Below are 19945 nucleotides of genomic sequence, written 5' to 3'. Positions count from 1 at the left end.
CTTGCATATTGTTCCGAGTTAAAATGCCTGTCACAAACATAGCATATGGAAGAAACCTTCTCCCTCCATCCACACAAGTGTACTTATCCACTTTAGTCTGATTTTATCATTCAGCATGTGAAAGCATCTCAGATAATGACCATTGGATATCTTCCCAGAACACTCAGACACACTGCACACAGTGAAAAGTACTGTAGCCTTATGAAATGCATGAATTGAAGCAAGCTATGCATCTTACTTTGCTGCTCCAAACACACCATTCTCCTGGCTCTGTGACCCAGGCAGGTGCCTTGCTGACATCAGGGGTCAAGACGACCAGTCATAGATGACCTGCACAAAGTCTACCTTATTATGGTACAGAGGTGAACACACTGAGTCTCTACACTGTGCTTCTCCCCAATAAGGAGAATTATTAACCCGTGTGCATTTGACAGTGTAAACTGTATGCCTTCCTGACCCTCTTCACTGATAATAAGAGTTAATAAATCCACGTGCATTTGATATGGTAGGAGGGTCACATTCTGAGTAACTTTGGATATTTTGTAGCATATCTTCCTTTGCGAATGAATCTGAATACTGTATTACACCTCATTATTCCCATATATGCCTTTGATAACCTTCTTACAATGCCAAGTGATCCACTGGTTAGAAAGCTGAAGTTGAAGGGAAGGGTTTGCATTGGTTTGATATCCAAAAGGTGACTGGATTTTTTTTTTTTTTTTTACATATTCCCACCAAGGGAAGAAGGCTGGTCATATCATATCATTCGCATCGTTAATAAAAAGACTCTAACATGCTTACATGAGTTTGCCTTGGGCACTTGATGGTGACTTTCCTCACTGCTTGATCTGTGGTGGCCTCCCTATTCAGTTCCTTATCCTTAGGTCACACTCTGTGACCTTGTCTGAGATCTTTTTCAGTATACCTTTCACAACCCTACCCTCGGCATTCACACTTTGCACCTTTCGTGCCCAGTCATCATCTTTTATCCTCTCAGCATGCCCAAACCATGTCAGTGTACCTCTCATCACAACACCAATACAATCCAGCCCTATCCTTCCTCTCAACTCTTCAATCACAGTCCTACCTCCCCTTTACACGTATTAGATTACAGTAACGCAGCCTCAGGTCCCTACACCTCCAAGGAGGTTATATGATATTGGATGTTACTGATTTCACCCTCTTCTTCCTCATCCCCCAACAGGCAATACAGGTGGGACCTTCAGTATAGACCCTGCACTAGGTGTGATCAGCCTAACCCGCGCCTTGGTCAGACCTGAGCCCAATGAGTTCCTGCTGTTGGTGCGGGCCACGGACCATGCTAGAGTAGCCCGTGCTGTCTCTGTCCCAGTCACTGTCCTTGTCATATCCTGGCCAGCAGCCCCTCCGGTATGGCCAAACTTGGGACAGGGGCACATGGTGGAGGTCAGTGAGTGGGCTAGCGTTGGGACAGCCGTGGTTCGGTTGTCTGCGTACTCCTCCTCCCCCCTCCACTATGCCCTCACCGGGGGAGATGCTTCCAATGTGTTTGCTGTCAGTCCTGCTTCAGGGGTAGTCACTCTGGCCCGGCGCCTTGACTACGAGACCTGTGCCTGGTACAACCTTAGTCTTACTGCAGCTAGCCTGGTAAGGGGAAAGCTTCTTGCACCAACCAGTTGAATTAGATTAGGTTAGGTTAGATGCCAGTTACAACCTTACTGGCCATTTATTTACAGATTTGGATAACCTTGTTTCTCAAATCTACTGAAGGCATTTATTTTGCCTGATGGAAGTGGGCCACATTTTCATTTTCATTTTTAAAGGTTCCAACATGCTTGCATGCATTGGCCTTGGTTGCCTAATGGCGGCTCTCCCTGCTGCTCGATCTTTAGCAGCCTCCCAGTTCAGTCCTTTATCATCATCCCAGGTCTTTTTGGTTCACCTCTCACTACCCTACCCCTAATGTTAACCCTTCTCACTCTCAGCATCTGATTGTTATCTCCCATCCTCAGCTCATGCTCAAACCACCTCAATCTACCCCTCTTCATCACAACACCAATACATTTCAGTCCCATCCTTCCTCTTAACTCTTTCATCATAAACCTAGCCCCCCCAGGCCTCGTGTCAAGGACGCACTGCACATCCACCTAATCATGGTCCTTTCTGTACATTTGAGCCTGCAAATATCATCTTCCTTTACTGCCCAGGTCTCTCTACCATACAACATCACACTCCTGGTACATGCCACATACAAAGATCCTTTAGCATGGAGGGAGAGCCCTTTCAGCATCAGGAGAGGCAACAGCTTCCTGAACTTATTCCAACCACTCCTCACTGTAGCCACAGAGCTAGCTCCAGCCTCATGTCCAGCACTTAACATGTCTCCCAGATACATTAACAAAACTCTCTCACACTCTGGAGACTCACCAGGAAGATCAATCCTTTCAACCTGACAGTCTCCACATGCTCTCCCTGACACATTGCACACATGAAATCAGCATTATCTCACAGTCTACCTCTAATACCACTACATCTCTTGTGCACTCACTTATCACAAACACTGCACAAAATGGAATTACTATCCACACCCTTGTGGCAAATTGCACATGGTCATTCTCCCTCTTCTTTGACAGTACTCTCACCCTTTCTAGTTACCATTACCTTTGTTTTATCTGCATTTTCTCCCAAGTTCTTGTGTCCCATACCATCTCTCTGCTTCCTAAATCTTTCCTCCTCCTTCCTTTCGTTCTCTACAGTCAACACCAAATCATCAGTATACGGCATCTCCCACAGGAATCCATTTCTGAAGTCACTTGAGAAGGCTTGAAGTACCATGATAAACAACATGGAGCTCAAGACTAACACCTGATGCACGCCAACATTCACAGAAACCTCATCACTCAAATCCCCATACACTCATGCCCTGGGTGCGAGCACCCACATACATAACCATAACCACCCTAACCAGCCACTCCTCGATCCCAGGCATTCTCATCGCCTACTTCACCTCCTCCCTAGGGACTTTGTGAAAGGCCTTCTCCAGGTCAACAAAAACAAAATACAGATCCTTTTTCTTTCCTATAGATTTTTCATGAAACTGTCAAACAATGAATTTGGCACCAGTGGTCCCTTTGCCTGGCATAAACCCAAACTGTATCTCATGATTGTTCATTCTTCTCTAATCATACCTGTACCTCCTAGGACTTTCTCCACTACCTTCATTATCTGGTCCAAAAGCTTTATGCCACTATAATTTCCTCTTTCCAGGGCATCATATCCTTCTCCTTGTACACATTTACAGCCACACTCTTCAGCCAATCATCTGGGGCAACACACTCATATATAATCGTATTTATCAAGTCAGTAACTAACCCCACTCCTATATCTCTTGAGGTCTTCAGCATTTCAGCAGGCAACCCAGACATTCCTGCTGCCTTCCCCACAAGCATCCTGCCTGTTGCCCTACTCACAGTACCAGTGTCAAAGTCCAAGGGCCAAACACTGGATCTGCTGGCCCCAGACCTTCCCTGTACCAGTCAGACTCTTCTTTCAGTTACCGGTTATAATGCTTTCTCCAGGCATCTTTAATTTCCCCACTGTTCACCAGTATCTTAACTTCATCATTCTTCACACACGCACTGCTCACGTGTGATATCCCTATTCTCCCTCTTCATCTGATTTGCCACCTTAAATATCATATTCTTCCTTTCCACACCATTTAGGTTATGTAGTACTGTAAAAGTCTGTGAGACTCAGATTTGGCCCTGTAAACCTCATTTCTAGCCATACTCTTGGCAGCCAAGTATTCCTCTTTGTTACCACATACATAACTTTAAGTACTAATTGATGGCTGCATAAAATTGGATGAGGTTTATGAGGCATGAAAGAGTCACCTTGGTAATTATAGTAATTTTGCTTTTACCTGTTTGAATTGGCCCCCTTCCATAACTTCAGTAAGCTACTAAGTTGCTCCTGTAAAATTGGATGAGCCATAGTTATGAGGTAGGAATGAGTAATCATGGTTATTATGAGATAGGAATGAGCATTCTTGGTTATTAGCCATACAGGGCTTCCAGTCTGACTACACCTGGGGATCAGCTGAACTGAAAAGGTTTAGGGGTGTTTGGTGAGAACAGATGCACTGTAACAGGGTTAGAAAAGTGTATAATGCTGAGTTCATTTTTTTTTTTTTTTTTTTTTTTTTTTTTTTTCAGACTCAGTTGAACATAAACCTGGTGGACTGCAGGCTAAAGCCATCCTTTTCCTGCAATTCACCAATCTCCTTTTAAGGGATAAGGAGTGAGTTAAGGGATGTTTGTATAACCAGGTAACAGAGCAACCTGATGATACTGGTTCCACCATGGCAAGGTGTCCCTCATCAGCATAAGTTCAGTCTGCAACAAACAGAGTGTAATATCAGTTTTGAATCATGCAGTCTGGATTACAACACACAACGTGGCTTGGTGTAACAGTGCTGGATGAGAACGACTGGTGGCCTGAATGGGAGCATCTTACATACCATGGTACTGTGCTAGCTACAGCAATACCAGAGAGCCCTGTCCTTGGTAATCCCATTCACACCGCCACCCACCACCCAACCCCTCTCACCGTCACTGCCCATGATCGAGACCAGGGCTACAATGGAAGGGTCACCTACAGCATTGTGGAAAAGCACATCAGCAAGTACTTCACTGTCAATCAGTTCACTGGTAAGTTTTGTATTTACCTATTTGTATTTACCTATTTGTAGTATACAGGAATTGAGCAATGCTCGTGTTGTCCTGTCTCCATATCCACATTTATCAAGTCTACCTTTACACACATGAATGTTTTTCTCATGCACCACCTCTTTGTCTAAGTCGTTCCAAATATTTAAGTATTTACCTAATATACCTAATTGTGATATACACGGAATGTACTATGCTCGTGGGTTTCTGTCGCTGTTTCTCAATAAGTCGAATTTAGCTTTAAACTCGTTTCAGTTTTTAGACTGGACGATCTCTTTGTCCAGGCTATTCCATAAGTCTATACTTCTGTAAGGAAAGCTATATTTCTTGATATCCTTCAAGCAGCTTGACTTTTTCAATTTTATTCCATGTCCTCTTGTTGCTCTCTTATCCCATACAAACAGATCTTATTTGTCAATTTTATCTACTCCCACCATGGTCCTGAAAACCTCAATCATGTCTCCCCTCTTTCTCCTTTCCTCTAACGAAGGCAAATCCAGTTTTTCCAGTCTCTCTCTGTATGACAGGTCTGTCAGACTGGGGACCATCTTGGTTGCTGTTCTTTGTATTCTCTCAATCTTGTTTATATCTTTCTTTTTGTGTGGGGACCACACTACCGCTGCATATTCTAACCTGGGGCGGATCATGGCCACTATCAATTTTTTCATCATTTCCTCATCCATAAAATGAAATGCTACTCTTATGTTAGTCAAGAGTTTATAAGTCTCTCCAACAATCTTGTTAATGTGCTTTTCTGGTGACAAACTATCTTGGATCAGCACTCCCAAATCTTTCTCTTCTCTCCTTTTTGTGATTAATTCATTACCCAAAAAATAATTCAGTGATGGTCTCCGGGTACTTTTACCCATTTCCAATATTTTACATTTCTTTACATTAAATTTCATTTCCCACGTCCGGCTCCAATTGTGTATCCTATCCAAATCCTCCTGCAGTATTTTACAATCCTCCTCAACCTCTATCTTCCTCAAGATCTTTACATCATCAGCAAACAGACTTGCATAACTGTTCACTCCATCTACCATATCATTTACGTAAATCAGGAACATTACTGGCGCCAACACTGAGCCTTGAGGGACTCCACTTGTTACTTCCCTCCATCCAGACATCTTTTCCTTTATTACTGTCCTCATTTGTCTGTCTCTCAAAAAGTCTCTCATCCATTCCAGAAGTTTCCCCTTTAGTCCTCCTATATATTCTAGTTTCCACATTAGTCTCTTATGAGGTACCTTGTCAAAGGCCTTCTCTAAGTCTAAGTACACACAATCCACCCAACCATCTCTCTCCTGTACCACATCAATCGCTCGAGTAAAAACTCAACAAGTTAGAAACACATGACCTTCCACTTCTGAATCCAAACTGACATTCAGCCAAAATATTCATCTCTTCCAGATATTTTATCCATCTGTCTTTCAGGATTCTCTCACACAATTTTGCGACCATGGTGGTTAGAGACACTGGTCTATAATTCAGGGGTTCTTCCCTGTTTCCTCCCTTGTAAATTGGTACCACATTTGCCCTCTTCCATTCTTTTGGCACTTTCCCCTCTTCCAACGAGCATACAATTAAGTTGTGAATTTTATCCGCCAGTTGTTCTCTGCATTCCTTCAGTACCCAATTAGAAATTCCATCAGGTCCTGGGGCTTTCCTTACATCTTGAGTTTCCAGTAATTTATACACTTCCTGTACCTCCACTTTTATATCTTTCATCACCGGAACATTTCTAATCACTCCCTCCCCTTCCACAAGCTCCTTTTCTTTAGTGAAAACTGACTGGAAACGTTTGTTCATTATTCCTGTTTGCATTGCCACATCCTTAAAGACCTCTCCTTCTACTTTCAGCTTGGTGATTCCTTCCTTTTGTTTCAGTTTGCCATTAACAAATCTATAAAACAGTTTGGGTTCATCCTTGCATTTGTCAATTATACCTTTTTCAAAATTCCTCTCTTCTTCTCTACGTATTCTTGTGTATTCATTTCTTGTTCTTTTATATTCTTCCTTTGTTCTGTTGTTACCTCTCTTTCTCCAATTGTTCCACGCCTTATCTCTCTCTTTTTTTTGCTATCATACACCTTCTATTAAACCACTCCTTTTTCTTGTTTTCTTTCCCTCTTACTCTTGGTACAAATTTTTCCACTCCCAAATTATAGAGGTCTAGAAAGATATCCCACTTCCTCTGTATCTCTCTTGTTTCTCTGAATTTTCTCCAATCTGCATTTTCAAAAAAGTTTCTCAATCCTGTAAAATTTGCTTTCCCAAAGTTGTATCTTCCCTGTCTATGAAGCTCGTCTCTTGGCTCGACGTTTCCTATTAACATCTGGAACTCAATGACCACGTGATCACTTTTTCCCAAAGGACAGAGATATTCCAATGATTCTATTACATCGGGTTCTTTGGTGAACAGTAAATCTAACCTTTGCTGGTGTGTCCTCACCTCGAAACCGTGTCTCTTCTTTGACCCATTGCGTCATCACATTATTCATTATTATATTTAATAACATAGTGCCCCACGAATCCTCGCCGCCTCCCGAGTACCATTCCTCCCAGTTCACCTCTTTACAATTAAAGTCACCCACCAAAATTATATTATTGCTTTTCTCAATTATTTTTTGCAAGTAGCTAGCCATATCTGACAACATCTCATGGTATTCGTCATCCTTCCATGCTCTCGTCTTTGGGGGAACATACACTACCGCCATATCTCTCTTAACATTCTCTCCAGTTTCTAATTTCATATATATCACTTCAGCCCTGCCTTCTCCCATTTCCACAGTATCTACATTTATGTTGTTCTTCACTGCTATCATCACTCCTCCTCCCTTTTTTTCTTTTCTGTCTTTTCTCCACAGTTTTTATTTACCATCTCCCAAATGAACATCCATATCTTCTCTTAATTTGGTCTCTACAAAGCACATGACATCAGGTTCATGTTCTCTCAAGAAATCATTAATTTCGATCCTTGTCGATATGAAACCATCAACATTAGTATATATCACCTTCAAATTATTTTTGACATTATTAATACCCTCTTCTCTCCTACTATCTGTCCGTACCATTTCCTCAACTTCTGATCTTTCACAACCATCCCCCCTAGTTTCCTTCACTTCTATTTCCTTAAATACCATTTCCTTACTTTCATATCCAATACTCTCCCCCAAAAAGTATTACATTCTTCCTCTGTCCTCTTATCATTTTTTTCCTTTACTTCTTCCTTTAATGATTTTAAAACTTCTTTTTCTTCTTCATTCAGATCTTTTCTTATTATAATATTTTTCATCCCCGCCTCTTTGCCTAATTTCCAGGTCACTTTAAGTACAGTAATCACTCCAATATCCGGATCAATAGAGCCATCGGTAGGTTCGGATATTGGTTTTGTCCGGATATTGGGCCCCAGCTTATGGACTTGTACTTACGGACCCTAACACAGAGAAACACCTATACAACTCCCTCCGGACATGCATAGCACCTATTTAACACCCAAATCACACCAATAAGGCACATAAATGACTGAAATAAATGCAATAGACACATAAAATGTGGGTTTAGAAGTATGTTCATACATTAATAAACATTCTGGTACTTATGGACTCTAACCGAACCTAACCTAACCGAACCTAACCGAACTCTGAAAAACCCATTCCTACTGCACATGCATGAGGTAAGTTTAGTATGGAAAGAAGTACAGTATGACACTTTCTGGTAAGTATAGTATGGGAAAAAATACAATATGAAACATTCTGGTAAATATAGTATGGAAAATAGTACAACATGAAACATTTTGGCTACTTACAGCAAGTCCCTGGCCACCTCGATGAATAACCGCCTCCTCTCGGACTCTGACAGTAAGAACGATTTCCTGAAGCACTTGCACTACTCTTCCTGAAGTCTTGCACTGAACTTAGTCACTAACACACAGAAGTCCGTTCTTTTCACAGTGTTCACTTTAGGTCCAAATAATGTTCCATTAAATTTAAGTGTTGCACATTAACTTTTCCCAAGTTTTTTTAAGTTTCCAAAGCCAAAACAAAGAAGGTTAGTTACGTTAAATTTCTTTTCTACTTAGTCTTTTCTCCCAACTTGAAAACCTTAACACAACACACCGTTTTTTTCACTGCACAACACTCAAAATTCCCGTGTGGTCTAGTGGAGAAGTTCTTGCTGTTTATTCACTGTCAGAGCCCGAGAGTATCACTGGGTGCATCGGTGGGTAGTGGTGATGGCGTACCGACTACAGAAGACTCTGAAGACAGCCGCAAACTCACGTCGAGCGGTGACTCCACTGTAGCTGATGTGCTGGGCTGTGGCTCGGAGCATGAGGGCCTGTCTTGGGGAGGCAACGGAGTGGAACCAGGGCTTGGCACAGCGGGGGTCACGGGCCTGAAAAAACTGTCAATCGTTGACTGACGCAAGGACCGACGATTCTGGCGATTGATGATGCGCTGCCGGAAAGCACGCACTTCCTCCACGAGTCCCAAGGGCCCCATCTCCCTGTCGCAGTCCGGGTGTTCCAGGTAGTCTAGGACGAACTCTAGATGTTCCCGGAGTGCGCTCAGCTTGGGGATGGCTGGAGTAGTGTCCTGCTGGGCGGAGTCTGCATCATCATCGCCTTCGTGGCGGAATCTTCAAGTTCGGGACTGACACCAGCAACCGAAGACGCGATCTCGATATCAGACAACGTCTGATACCCAGGATCGCCCTCGTCGTCGATCCAACCACTCACGAACATCGTCCACATCAACATCGTCGCCGTGCGTACGTGAGCCGTGCATGGAAGTCATCCACGTCAAACCCTAGGAAATCGTACTCCACATCTGTTCCGAGAAGCAAGAGACCAACCATTTTCAAGAGTTTTCACAGGGACTTCCTTCCATGCACTAGCCCAGTTGTACAGCGCAGACTTGATGTTGTAGCGGCGAAGGTTTTCCAAAGTCCGCTTGCCTCGAGTGTCACGTCCTTCCCTGCGCTCGTCCTCGTCCTCGAGAACCACCATCACCTCGTCCAGGAACTTCCCGACGGTACAGGCGCTTTGTTGCCACGATCACTCCTTGGTCCATTGGTTGAATGAGAGCAGTCGTATTAGGTGGCAGAAACATGCACCTAATACGGCCATTCTCAGCAACCAAGTCCTTGTCGCACGGGTGGGCAGGTGCATTGTCGAGGAGAAGGAGAGCCTTTACCTGGTCGCGAGGAATTCCCAGTGTCTTCGTCTGGTAATGTATGACCTCCTTGGCCAAGTGATGGTGAAACCAGTCTTTGAAAATCACAGCTGTGAACCATGCTTTCAAAGAATGGTACCATACGACAGGAAGGACATCCATCACCCCACGAAGGCACGAGGCTGCTTTGCACGGCCAACAATAACGGGCTTAGCCGGTGCATGCCGTTAGCATTGGCACAACACAAAGCAGATATCCGTTCCTTAGAAAGCTTGCGGCCAGGTACACGCTTCTCCGTCTCATCGGCGAGAGTGTTCGTTGGCACCGACGATAGAATAGGCCAGTTTCGTCAGCGTTATAGACTTGACCGAGAGTGAGGCCCTCCCTGTCGATCAAGCCTTTCACCTTGTGCCGAAACTCGTCCACTCCATCCTCGTTAGCGTCCAATGCTTCGCCATGTGCTTTACGGTTAGTAAGGCCATGTCGCAACGAACGCGAAGAGCCAACCCTCGGATGCCTTGAAGTCTGGGCGTCGTGAAGCCTTGCAAACTTCTCAGCAGCAGCCTTCAGCTCCGTTCCACGTACCATCACACCAGCTGCACGTTGCTGTCGATACCAAATCAACGTGGAGCGGTCGATCTCTGCATACTTGGGAGTAAACATAACCTTCCTCTCCACGTTGCGTTTGCTTCTCGACGAGAAGTCAGCCGTGTACTGCATGAGCTTGTCTCGGAACGCTTGATATCAAACAAAGTCGACCGGGCCAGGTTGAACTCGCGAGAATGCGAGAGGAAGACCAACCCGCATCAACCTTCTCCAATATCTCCCGTTTCTTCTCCAGAGTCAACACCACTCTCTTCCTTTTCTCAGGAGGCGGGGCCATCATCACACACACTAAGAGTAGGGCAGAGAGCAGCAGGAGGCCTTGCAGCAAGTACGGCACCACCACAAAAGCGAGCACGTGGGCAGCCATGACGAACAGCGCAGGTCCAGTCGCGGTGAGAGACAGGCGGGAAGTGGGGATGATGCAGCGGCGCTCTATCGGACGTCGGAGGAATGACGAACCAAAACAATGCTCTCACGCGGCGCGCGCGGCAAGTTCAAATTACGGACGGCAAAAAATCGGTTTTTTTTCCAATTTTTTTGGATTTTCGGACCATTTTGGGAATGTTTGATCCCAGGACGATAAGGTTCGGTTAGTGGGGATGTTCGGTTATTGGGCGTCCGGATATTAGAGTGATTACTGTATCTCATTTATTACACTTTCTGATGTAAATTTGACTCTCATTGGTCTTGTTTCCCCTTTCTTGTAAGGCCCTATCCTCCTTACTTCCTCAATTTCTTTTACCCACTTGTCTCCTTCGGGGTCAATCTTGCCTAATATTCCTCTCACCATGTTCGTGTCTCTCTCGAGTCTTACGAACCTAACCTTTTCTTCCTCTTCCCTGTTTCCAAATACTACCACACATCTGTTCCTTTCTACAGTTTCTCTCACTATTTTCTCTTTTTTCTTCAGAGTTTTCACTACATTTTCTTCCATTTCTTTCTTGTTCATTTCCCTTTCTTCCTGGATGATCTCTCTTAAGCTGACCACTTCTTTCTGTTCTTCTTCTACGTGTGCCCACTTTGTGTGTGTGTGTGTGTATATATATATATATATATATATATATATATATATATATATTTACCTAGTTGTATTTGCCTAGTTGTGATATACAGTGCTCGTCAAAAGTATCGATCACCTACTGCCAGGAGCGCAATACTTATGGCCAAAAAAGAATCACCCGTTTTTGGTAGTAAAAATTGAGCCAGAAGTTTGCGGCGCTAGCATGACGTCACGGTAGCCTGAGGCCTTCCGATGCGCTGGTTAGTTCCCGCCTCAGCTGCCCACGGGCTACCTGAGAGAGAGGAACTCTGCCGCGTCTCCCTCTCTTTTTGCTCCCTTTTTTTACCGAATGTCCCGCAGTGTTTTGGCTTTCGCCACTTTGTTATGGCACCTACCCGTGAACTATCGAGTGAAATCATATCGCAGATCATTGCTCTGAAGGAGGCAGGCCACCAAACAGAGGAAATTAGTGAATTGGTTGGTGTGGCTCGATCGACAGTGCGTAGGTTGTGCGCGCGGTTTCAAGTGGAAAACAGTGGTGATGTTCCCACAAAGAAACCGCAGTCTGGTAGGCCTAGGAAAACTTCCCCAAGGTCTGTTAATATTTTAAAACGTGCAGTGGAGTTTAATCCTCGTGTGATTGCAAGGAAAATAAAGGAGAGCAACCCGGAAGTGTTTGGTGAGGTGTCTGTACGCACAGTGTCTCGAAGGGTCCATGAACTTGGTTACACAAGTCACAGGCCTGTGAGGAAGCCTCTTCTCACAAAAAATCAGCAACTTTGTAGGCTTGCCTTTGCTAACAAATATCTTAACAGGGGTGAGGAGCAATGGTTGTTGATGAGGCTACGTTTAGTGTCACCCGTAACAGAGGAACAAGTGTGTACCGGCGCAAAGGTAGTGACCCACTTGACCCATGGTATGTTGAAAGCACAGTTAAACATCCTGATTCACTCATGGTATGGGGTTGTTTTTCTGGTCAAGGTTTGGGGGAGCTTGTGCTTCCCAAGAGCTGCAGAGTGAATCAGGATGTTTAGCTGGAGCTTCTGTGTGATCATTTACCAGATTCCTTCGAGCTCACAGGTGCACGAATGTTTCAGCAGGACAGTGCACCTGCTCACAAGGCCAAATCGGTCACCAATTGGCTTCGTGACTGCGAGGTATCATTCATGAAAGACTGGCCAGGAAATAGCTCCGACCTCAACCCGATTGAAAACCTCTGGTACCTCGTAAAGAAGAATCTCCAAGGGAAGGACGTGAGCTCTCTGCCTAAGCTGGAAGCTGCCATTCGTAACTCCTGGGACAAAATACCCCTCCAGCACCTGAGGAACCTCGCCCTTTCACTTCCAAGACGTCTCAGGTCCGTGAAGAAGCGTAAAGGATACCCTACAAAGCAATAAAGATAAATAAAATGCATTATTTGTTTTTTCAACGTTGAAAGGTTTGTTTCGTAGGAGGGATGCAGGGCGCTCGATACTTCTGATGAGCACTGTACAGGAAATGAGCTATGCTTACGGGGTCCCGTCTGTTTCTCGATAAGTCAGAGTTTGCATTGAACTCTATTAAGTTTTTAGACTGGAAGATCATTTTGTCCAGGCTGTTCCACAGGTCTGTGCATCTACTTGGAAAACTATATTTCTTGATATCTGTCAAGCAACTTGTTTTCATTCCGTGTCCTCTTGTTACTCTCCCATCCCATACAAACAGATCTCTGTCAGTTTTTTTCTACTCCCGTCATGGCCTTGAACACTGCAATCATGTCACCTCTCTTCTTTCTTCTAAGGAAGGCAGATCTAGCTTTTCCAGCCTTACCCTGTATGACAGATCTGCCAGGCTATGGACCACCTTGGTTGCTGCTCTTTGTATTCCGTCGATCTTGTTAATATCTTTCTTTTTATGTGGGGATCACTCTCCTGCCGCATATTCCAACTTGGGGTGGATCATGGTCACTTTCAATTTTTTCATCATCTCTTCATCCATGGAATGAAATGCTACTCTTATGTTAGTCAGAAGATTATACTTTTCTCTAACTATCTTGTTAATGTGTTTTTCAGGTGACAAAGTATCCTGGGCTAGCACTTCCAAGTCCTTCCCTTCACTTGCTTTTGTGATTAGTTCATTACCCATTAAATAATCCAGTGATGGTCTCTTGGTACTTTTAGCCATTTCCAATATTTTACATTTTTTTGCGTTGAATTTCATTTCCCATGTCCGGCTCGAATCATGAATCCTATCCAGTTCCTCCTGCAGCATTTTATGGTCTTCTTCAACTTTTATTCTCATTATCTTTGCATTGTCAGCAGACAGACTTGCATAACTGTTCATTCCATCTATCATATCGTTTATGTAAATCAGGAACATTACAGGCACTAACACCGAGCCCTGTGGGACTTCACTTGTTACTTTTCTCCATCCAGACATCCTATGTTTTATTACTGTCCTCATTTCTCTGTCTCTCAAGAAGTCTTTCATCCACTCCAAGAAGTTCCCCTTCAGTCCTCCTGTGTGTTCCAATTTCCACATTAGTCGCTTGTGGGGTACCTTGTCAAAGGCTTTTTTCAAAATCTAAATACACACAATCTTCCCAACTATCTCTCTCCTTTATCACGTCAGTTGCCATTGAGTAGAAACTCAACAAGTTGGAAACACACTACCTTCCACTTCTGAATCCAGACTGACTTTTTGCCAAAATGTCCATCTCCAGATATTTTATCCATCTGTCTTTCAGGATTCTCTTGCACAATTTTGCTGCCATGCTTATCAGGGACACTGGTCTATAATTCAGGGGTTCTTCCTTGTTCCCACTCTTATAAATTGGTACCACATTGACCCCCATCCATTCCTGAGGCACTTTCCCTACTTCTGGAGAACACACAGTTCTCCAGTGAAGACTGATTGGAAGCATTGTGTGTGTATGTGTGTGTGTGTACTCTTACCTAATTTTCTTATCTAATTGTATCTTAACAGTAATGAGTCAAGCTTGTACTGTCCCGTGTATTAAACCATTTTTATCATACATACCCTTAAATTTATTATTTGTTTTGGCACACACTGTTTCATCCAGTAGTACATTCCACTGATCTATTGCCCAATTTGGGAAACTGAATTTCCTTACGTCTTTATCACTTTCTTTTTATGTAGTTTTTTGCAGTGTCCTCTTGCTGATGCTTCCCCATAGGTTATACACTCATTTATGTCTATTTTCTCTTTCCCTGAGATGCATTTATATAGCATAATCATGTCTTCTCTTTTCCTTCAATCCTGTAGGGTTGGTAGATTCAGTTTTTGTAGTCTTACTTCGTAGCTTAGATCCCTTAAGCTTGGTACTCATCTTGTAGCTGCCCTTTGTACTTTTTCAGTCATATCTATGTGTTTTATGAGATGAAGATTCCAGACTACTGATGCATACTCCAGGGTTAGTGTGATGAATGATGTTATTACCTTTTTCAGCATGTCGTCATTTATATATGTGAATGCTATTCTCATATTTGCAAGCAGTGTATACATCAGTGTTGTAGTCAAGACCAGGCACCTCGAGACCAAGACCAAGACCAGACCCTCCGAGACCAAGACCAAGACCAAAACCAGACCCTCGGAGACCAAGACCAAGACCAGATCCTCCGAGACCAAGACCAAGACCAAGACCAGACCCTCCGAGACCAAGACCAAGACCAAGAATTTATGTGTCTGCTGAATGAATGAAAAGTAGCTGCAGCCTGCAGGTGCTGCACTGCTGGTCAGTTTTCACAGGCATCACGGCCCCTCGAGTGAGTTCACTAATATCCCAATCATCCAGTTGCAGATTATGTATCGATGCGATACTCAACACCTTTTAAACGAATTTAAGCTGATTATCTCACATGAATTGAGTGAGGTCGAGGGGTTTCTGGGATGACAATTACCAAGAAAAATGAAAGAGAGAAGAGGGCCAGGGCCAAAACTCAAGAGTATGGAGGGACCAGGGCCCAAACCAGGACTGTGACAATTTTGTTTCTTTTCTGGCCCGTGTCAAATGTTTTCCAGGCACCCGAGGGCGCGGTCATACCTCTCTGTGGCCCTGCACTGATGTTACGGCTTTTGAAAGTTTTTTAAGCTTTTAAACATCTGGAAGCACGGTTTTGAAGGTATAATATATGATGTTTCATACTTTGTCAGTGCAGTCGTACTCATGGATAGCTGTATCTTCCTCATGTGAATGCTGGTTTTCGAAAGACCAATTTTTGCACTTCTCTCTCAGCATTAACCATGCCCAATCGTTCCATACACAACATATTCATCTTTCGTTTCTCATGAACAGTCGAGGGGGACTACCTATTTTTCAGGATTATTACACAAGAGACCGAAGGGGTTTCGCGATACAGAGGTGGGAAGCAAAATATTTTCATAAATTTAATATATATATTTTACTTCCATAAGTGTTCCAAATACTTCTTATGGTTGTACCCACTATTTGTTTAAGAGAACAGTTTTCACTAACTTTCCCTCTTGAAAGGGGCCATTATTCACGTCTGCTCACTGCCTTTCATGCTCCTACAGATGATTTATCGGCCCCCAGGTGGTCCCCCCACTTTAGTGGGGCTAGAAATGCCACTGGGCCACAGGTCATTGCCCTCCCGCTCATAGGTGAATAAGTTGTATGAAATACAAGGGTGGCTATGAAACACTGGGAAATATTATGATTTCTTCTAAAAAGGTCACAGAAGTCACTGCAGGCCTCCGTGATAGCCATTTGCAAGCTCTGAAGGGTCATAACTCGAAAGGTTGGAAGCTACTGATGTCTGACTTGGCCCTCATTGCTCCAAATCCTGGCTACACCCCTGTAGGGGAGGAAATATGTATACAGAATTTAATATATGTGAACAACTGAACATCTAGGTAAAATATTTCTGCTTTCATTGCTTCATTGGTATGAAGAAACAAACATAGGAAAATATAAATTTTTGTGGTTATGTTTTTCGAGCGAAGTAGCTAAGCCTGTGGTGTACGTGTATGAAGGGTGCGGGGATTGCATACACCATACACGTATATGAAGTACACGGAGGTGAACAGACCTGCAAGCATGCGTGCGTGCAAACAGAGATTATTGCTGCGAGAATGGCCACGTCATGCATGCTTTCTCGACTTGCACTCACTCTATCGGCGCTCACAGGGCTCAGCTCATGCATCATCACTGTAGCGTTAGCCAGGCAATATCTATAGACAGTACAACGCTGTATGGCGTGCTGTGAATCGAATCAGCCATGATTTTCCTCCACGTATGATCATAAATTCCAACCTTCCCCACGCCACAATGCATTTTGTAATGCTGGTCTCGACCTGGTCTCGAGCCAAAACTCCGAGACCAGAAGGTTCAAGACCAAGATCAAGACTAAGACCACATCAAGCAAGACCAAGATCAAGACTAAGACCACATCAAGCAAGACCAAGATCAAGACTAAGACCACATCAAGCAAGACCAAGATCAAGACTAAGACCACATCAAGCAAGACCAAGATCAAGACCACATCAAACTGGTCTCAAGACTCACAACACTGGTATACATGTTTTTTACCTTCTCACTGATGTGGTCAGCCGGAGATAGTCTGTTACTGATAATCACTCCTAGGTCCTTCTCTCTTTCTGATATGTGAAGGGTTGAACTTCCTAACGTATAATCCAAATCTGGTCTTTGTTCACTTTCACCAAACTTAATTACGTGACACTTGTCCACATTGAATTCATTTGCCATTTATTGCTCCATTCATAAAGTTTATTTAATTCTTCTTGTAGCTCTTTACAAGAATCTGTGTTAGTAATTCTTCTTTGTATTTTTGCATAATCAGCAAACATATTTAGATAGCTTTCATTTCCACAATGTGTCATTTTTATACACCAAAAACATAATTGGTGCCAGCACTGAGCCCTGTGGAACTCTGCTAGTCACTTTCTCAATGATGAGTAATTATCCCTTAGTACTTTTTTCATTTCCCTTTTTCTGAGAAAATCTTGCATCCAACAATACAGGTTGCCTTGGATTCCTCCTTGGTGGTACAGTTTTCATAAAAGTCTTTGGTTCGTTACTCTGTCAAATGCTTGAAATCTAGATAGATACTGTCCACCCATCCTTCTCTTTTCTGTGATGTCTCTGCAGCTCTATAATAGTAGCATAATAGATTAGTAACACACGAGTTTTTCTTTGTAAAACCAAACTGCCGTTCTGTTATCATATTGTGTTCTTCTGGATGGTTTACCCAAACTTTTCTTATCAACTTTTCTAGTATCTTACTTGTAATACTGGTTAGTGAGTCTGGTCAGTAGTTGCGATGTAGTGCTGCCTACTTCTTCCTTAGCCTTTATCATTCTTTTTCTGTCTGCTCTCCTCTCTTCCTATTTCTCCCATCATTCCTGTCACTGCTTATTGCTTTTCTCTCCATACAGGTGGCTTTACATTGAGTGACAAGCCAAATGGTTTCCTGTAAGCCAAGAAACCATTTACAACGCTGGGTGGTAACCATATAACCAAACTATACGTGCTTCCTACGCGTCAAGTGGGTTGGTGGAGGGTTAGTGCCCCTCCCTGTAAAACAAATAACTCAGAGTCAAACGGCCACCCCATACGGGATTATGGCGTCTGGCAAATAGATTCTGGTCGATAGTTGCGTGGATTTTGTCTATTCCTTTTCTTGAATATGGGAACAATGTTTGCTGTCTTCCAAGTATCAGGTAGTTTACTTTGACCTAAGGGTTCTTTGAATATTAAATATATTGGTCTACTTAACTATTTTGCACATTCGTGGAGCACCCAACATGAAATTTCATCAAGACTATTTGCTTTTCCCTTGTCTAATTTACTTAACTCTTCATGTACTTCTTTTTCTGATATTTGTATATCTGGTAATATGTGTGGGCATGCATGTTCCATATCATCTCTCTTAGAATTATTTTCTTCAGTAAAATCTGATTGGATATTTTTGTTTAGTGCTTCACAAATATCTTTCTCTTGTGTATAGATTGATCCCCTTGTCTGTAATGGACTGTATTTTATCTTTAACTTTGGTTTTGCTTTGAATATAGCTGTAAAATAGCTTTGATTGGTAAGTACTTTTATTTATAATGTCTTTCTCAAACAGTCTATGGGGTTCTCTACTTATCCTTGTATAATCATTTCTCTCCTGTTCATAGTTGTTATATGCCCTCTCACTATTGATGTTCTATAACGTCTCTTTTGTCATTTGATTTTTACATTCTGTATTAAACCATTTCTTTATTTTCATTTCTGTTTCTTTGTGCTGTGGATGTAATTTTGGACTCCTATTTCATAAAAATCACAGAATATTCTATATATAACATTTAAATCTTGTACTTTAAGCTCCTTTTCCCAATCTGTTTCTAAGAAGTACTTCTTTAGGTCATGGTAGTAGCTTTTTTTTTTTTTTTTTTTTTTTTTTAACACTCATTACTGTTAACTATATCATATTCAGTCATGTAGTTGCAATTTAATAATGCATGGTCACTTGTGCTGAATGGAGGGTTATACGTTATATTGTTAGTATCATTTTCTTGCCTAGTAAATATAAGATCTAGCACTGACGGATCATCAAGTCCACTTTTTCTGGTCTTTTCCTTTACATGGTGTGTTAGGAAAAACTCCGGCACAAGATCCAGGAGCTTTTAGTCCCATGATCTTTCGTGGCTTCTTACATCTAGAGTATTCTGATTGATATTTGTATTGAAATCTCCATTTACTCTAATTCTTTCAGACTTTTCTTCCATTCTATGTAGTAATGCACATAAACTCTGAATTGTACTCTCTGCTGGGTCTTCATATTCGCCTCTTTCCCAAGGGTTTGTTTTAGATGGCATGTAAAATTTACCACAGTTACTTTCCCCTCAGATTTATTAATCTCTACTGCAATGAGTTCTGCTTGTGAGGGTATATCTAGTTCTATTTCTTTGACTTGTAGATTTTTCTTTTTTAATATTATTATTCCTTCTCTTCCTTTTAAATTCCTATCTCTTCTCCATATATTGTATTCCTCTAAGTTTAGGGTATCGTTTGATATTCTTGGGGTTAATTTTGTTTTAGTTAGGCAGCTAATATGTGATTCCTTTTCTTTTGTATAATCTTTTATCTCTAATAATTTAGATACCATTCCATCAATAATTAGAGACTTCACCAGATCTTGTTTCAGAAATCTGCCACTAGGTTCGCTTCCGTTGCCCAGCTCTGATGCGGGGTAGGCACTGAAAAAGTAGCCAGTGCTTAATTTCTTTTTAATTTTGACAAAGTAAAACACCTCAAAACATATTTTACTCATCAAATTACCCAGATGGCAGGATTTGCTACAAAGAAAGTACAATATGGGAGCCCTTTGATTATATATAATGTTATTATAAGTGTCATTTTGCAAACTCAGCTTTCGTCAGTTTACTCATTTCTGTAAGCATAACATAAAGACAAAACCTAGGTAGTTTTACTAGAA

The 19945-nt window shown here is 42.5% G+C and overlaps 1 protein-coding gene across 1 annotated transcript in view; it reads left to right on the top strand.

Moving 5' to 3' along the window:
* Positions 1-19945, top strand: part of LOC145415452 (fat-like cadherin-related tumor suppressor homolog) — a 693356-nt gene that overhangs the window by 279678 nt on the left and 393733 nt on the right. The window contains exons 14-15 of the mRNA XM_080284728.1: positions 1205-1626; positions 4415-4688. Coding sequence (XP_080140854.1) covers positions 1205-1626; positions 4415-4688 — 696 coding nt within the window. The remainder of the gene's footprint in view (positions 1-1204; positions 1627-4414; positions 4689-19945) is intronic.

This window comes from Coenobita brevimanus, chromosome 102 (assembly GCF_032717465.1).
Source record: "Coenobita brevimanus isolate Jiangsu-jjx chromosome 102, ASM3271746v2, whole genome shotgun sequence".
Taxonomy (NCBI): domain Eukaryota; kingdom Metazoa; phylum Arthropoda; class Malacostraca; order Decapoda; family Coenobitidae; genus Coenobita; species Coenobita brevimanus.
Note: the sequence above shows the minus strand (reverse complement) of the source record. Positions and strands in the feature narration are given on the sequence as shown.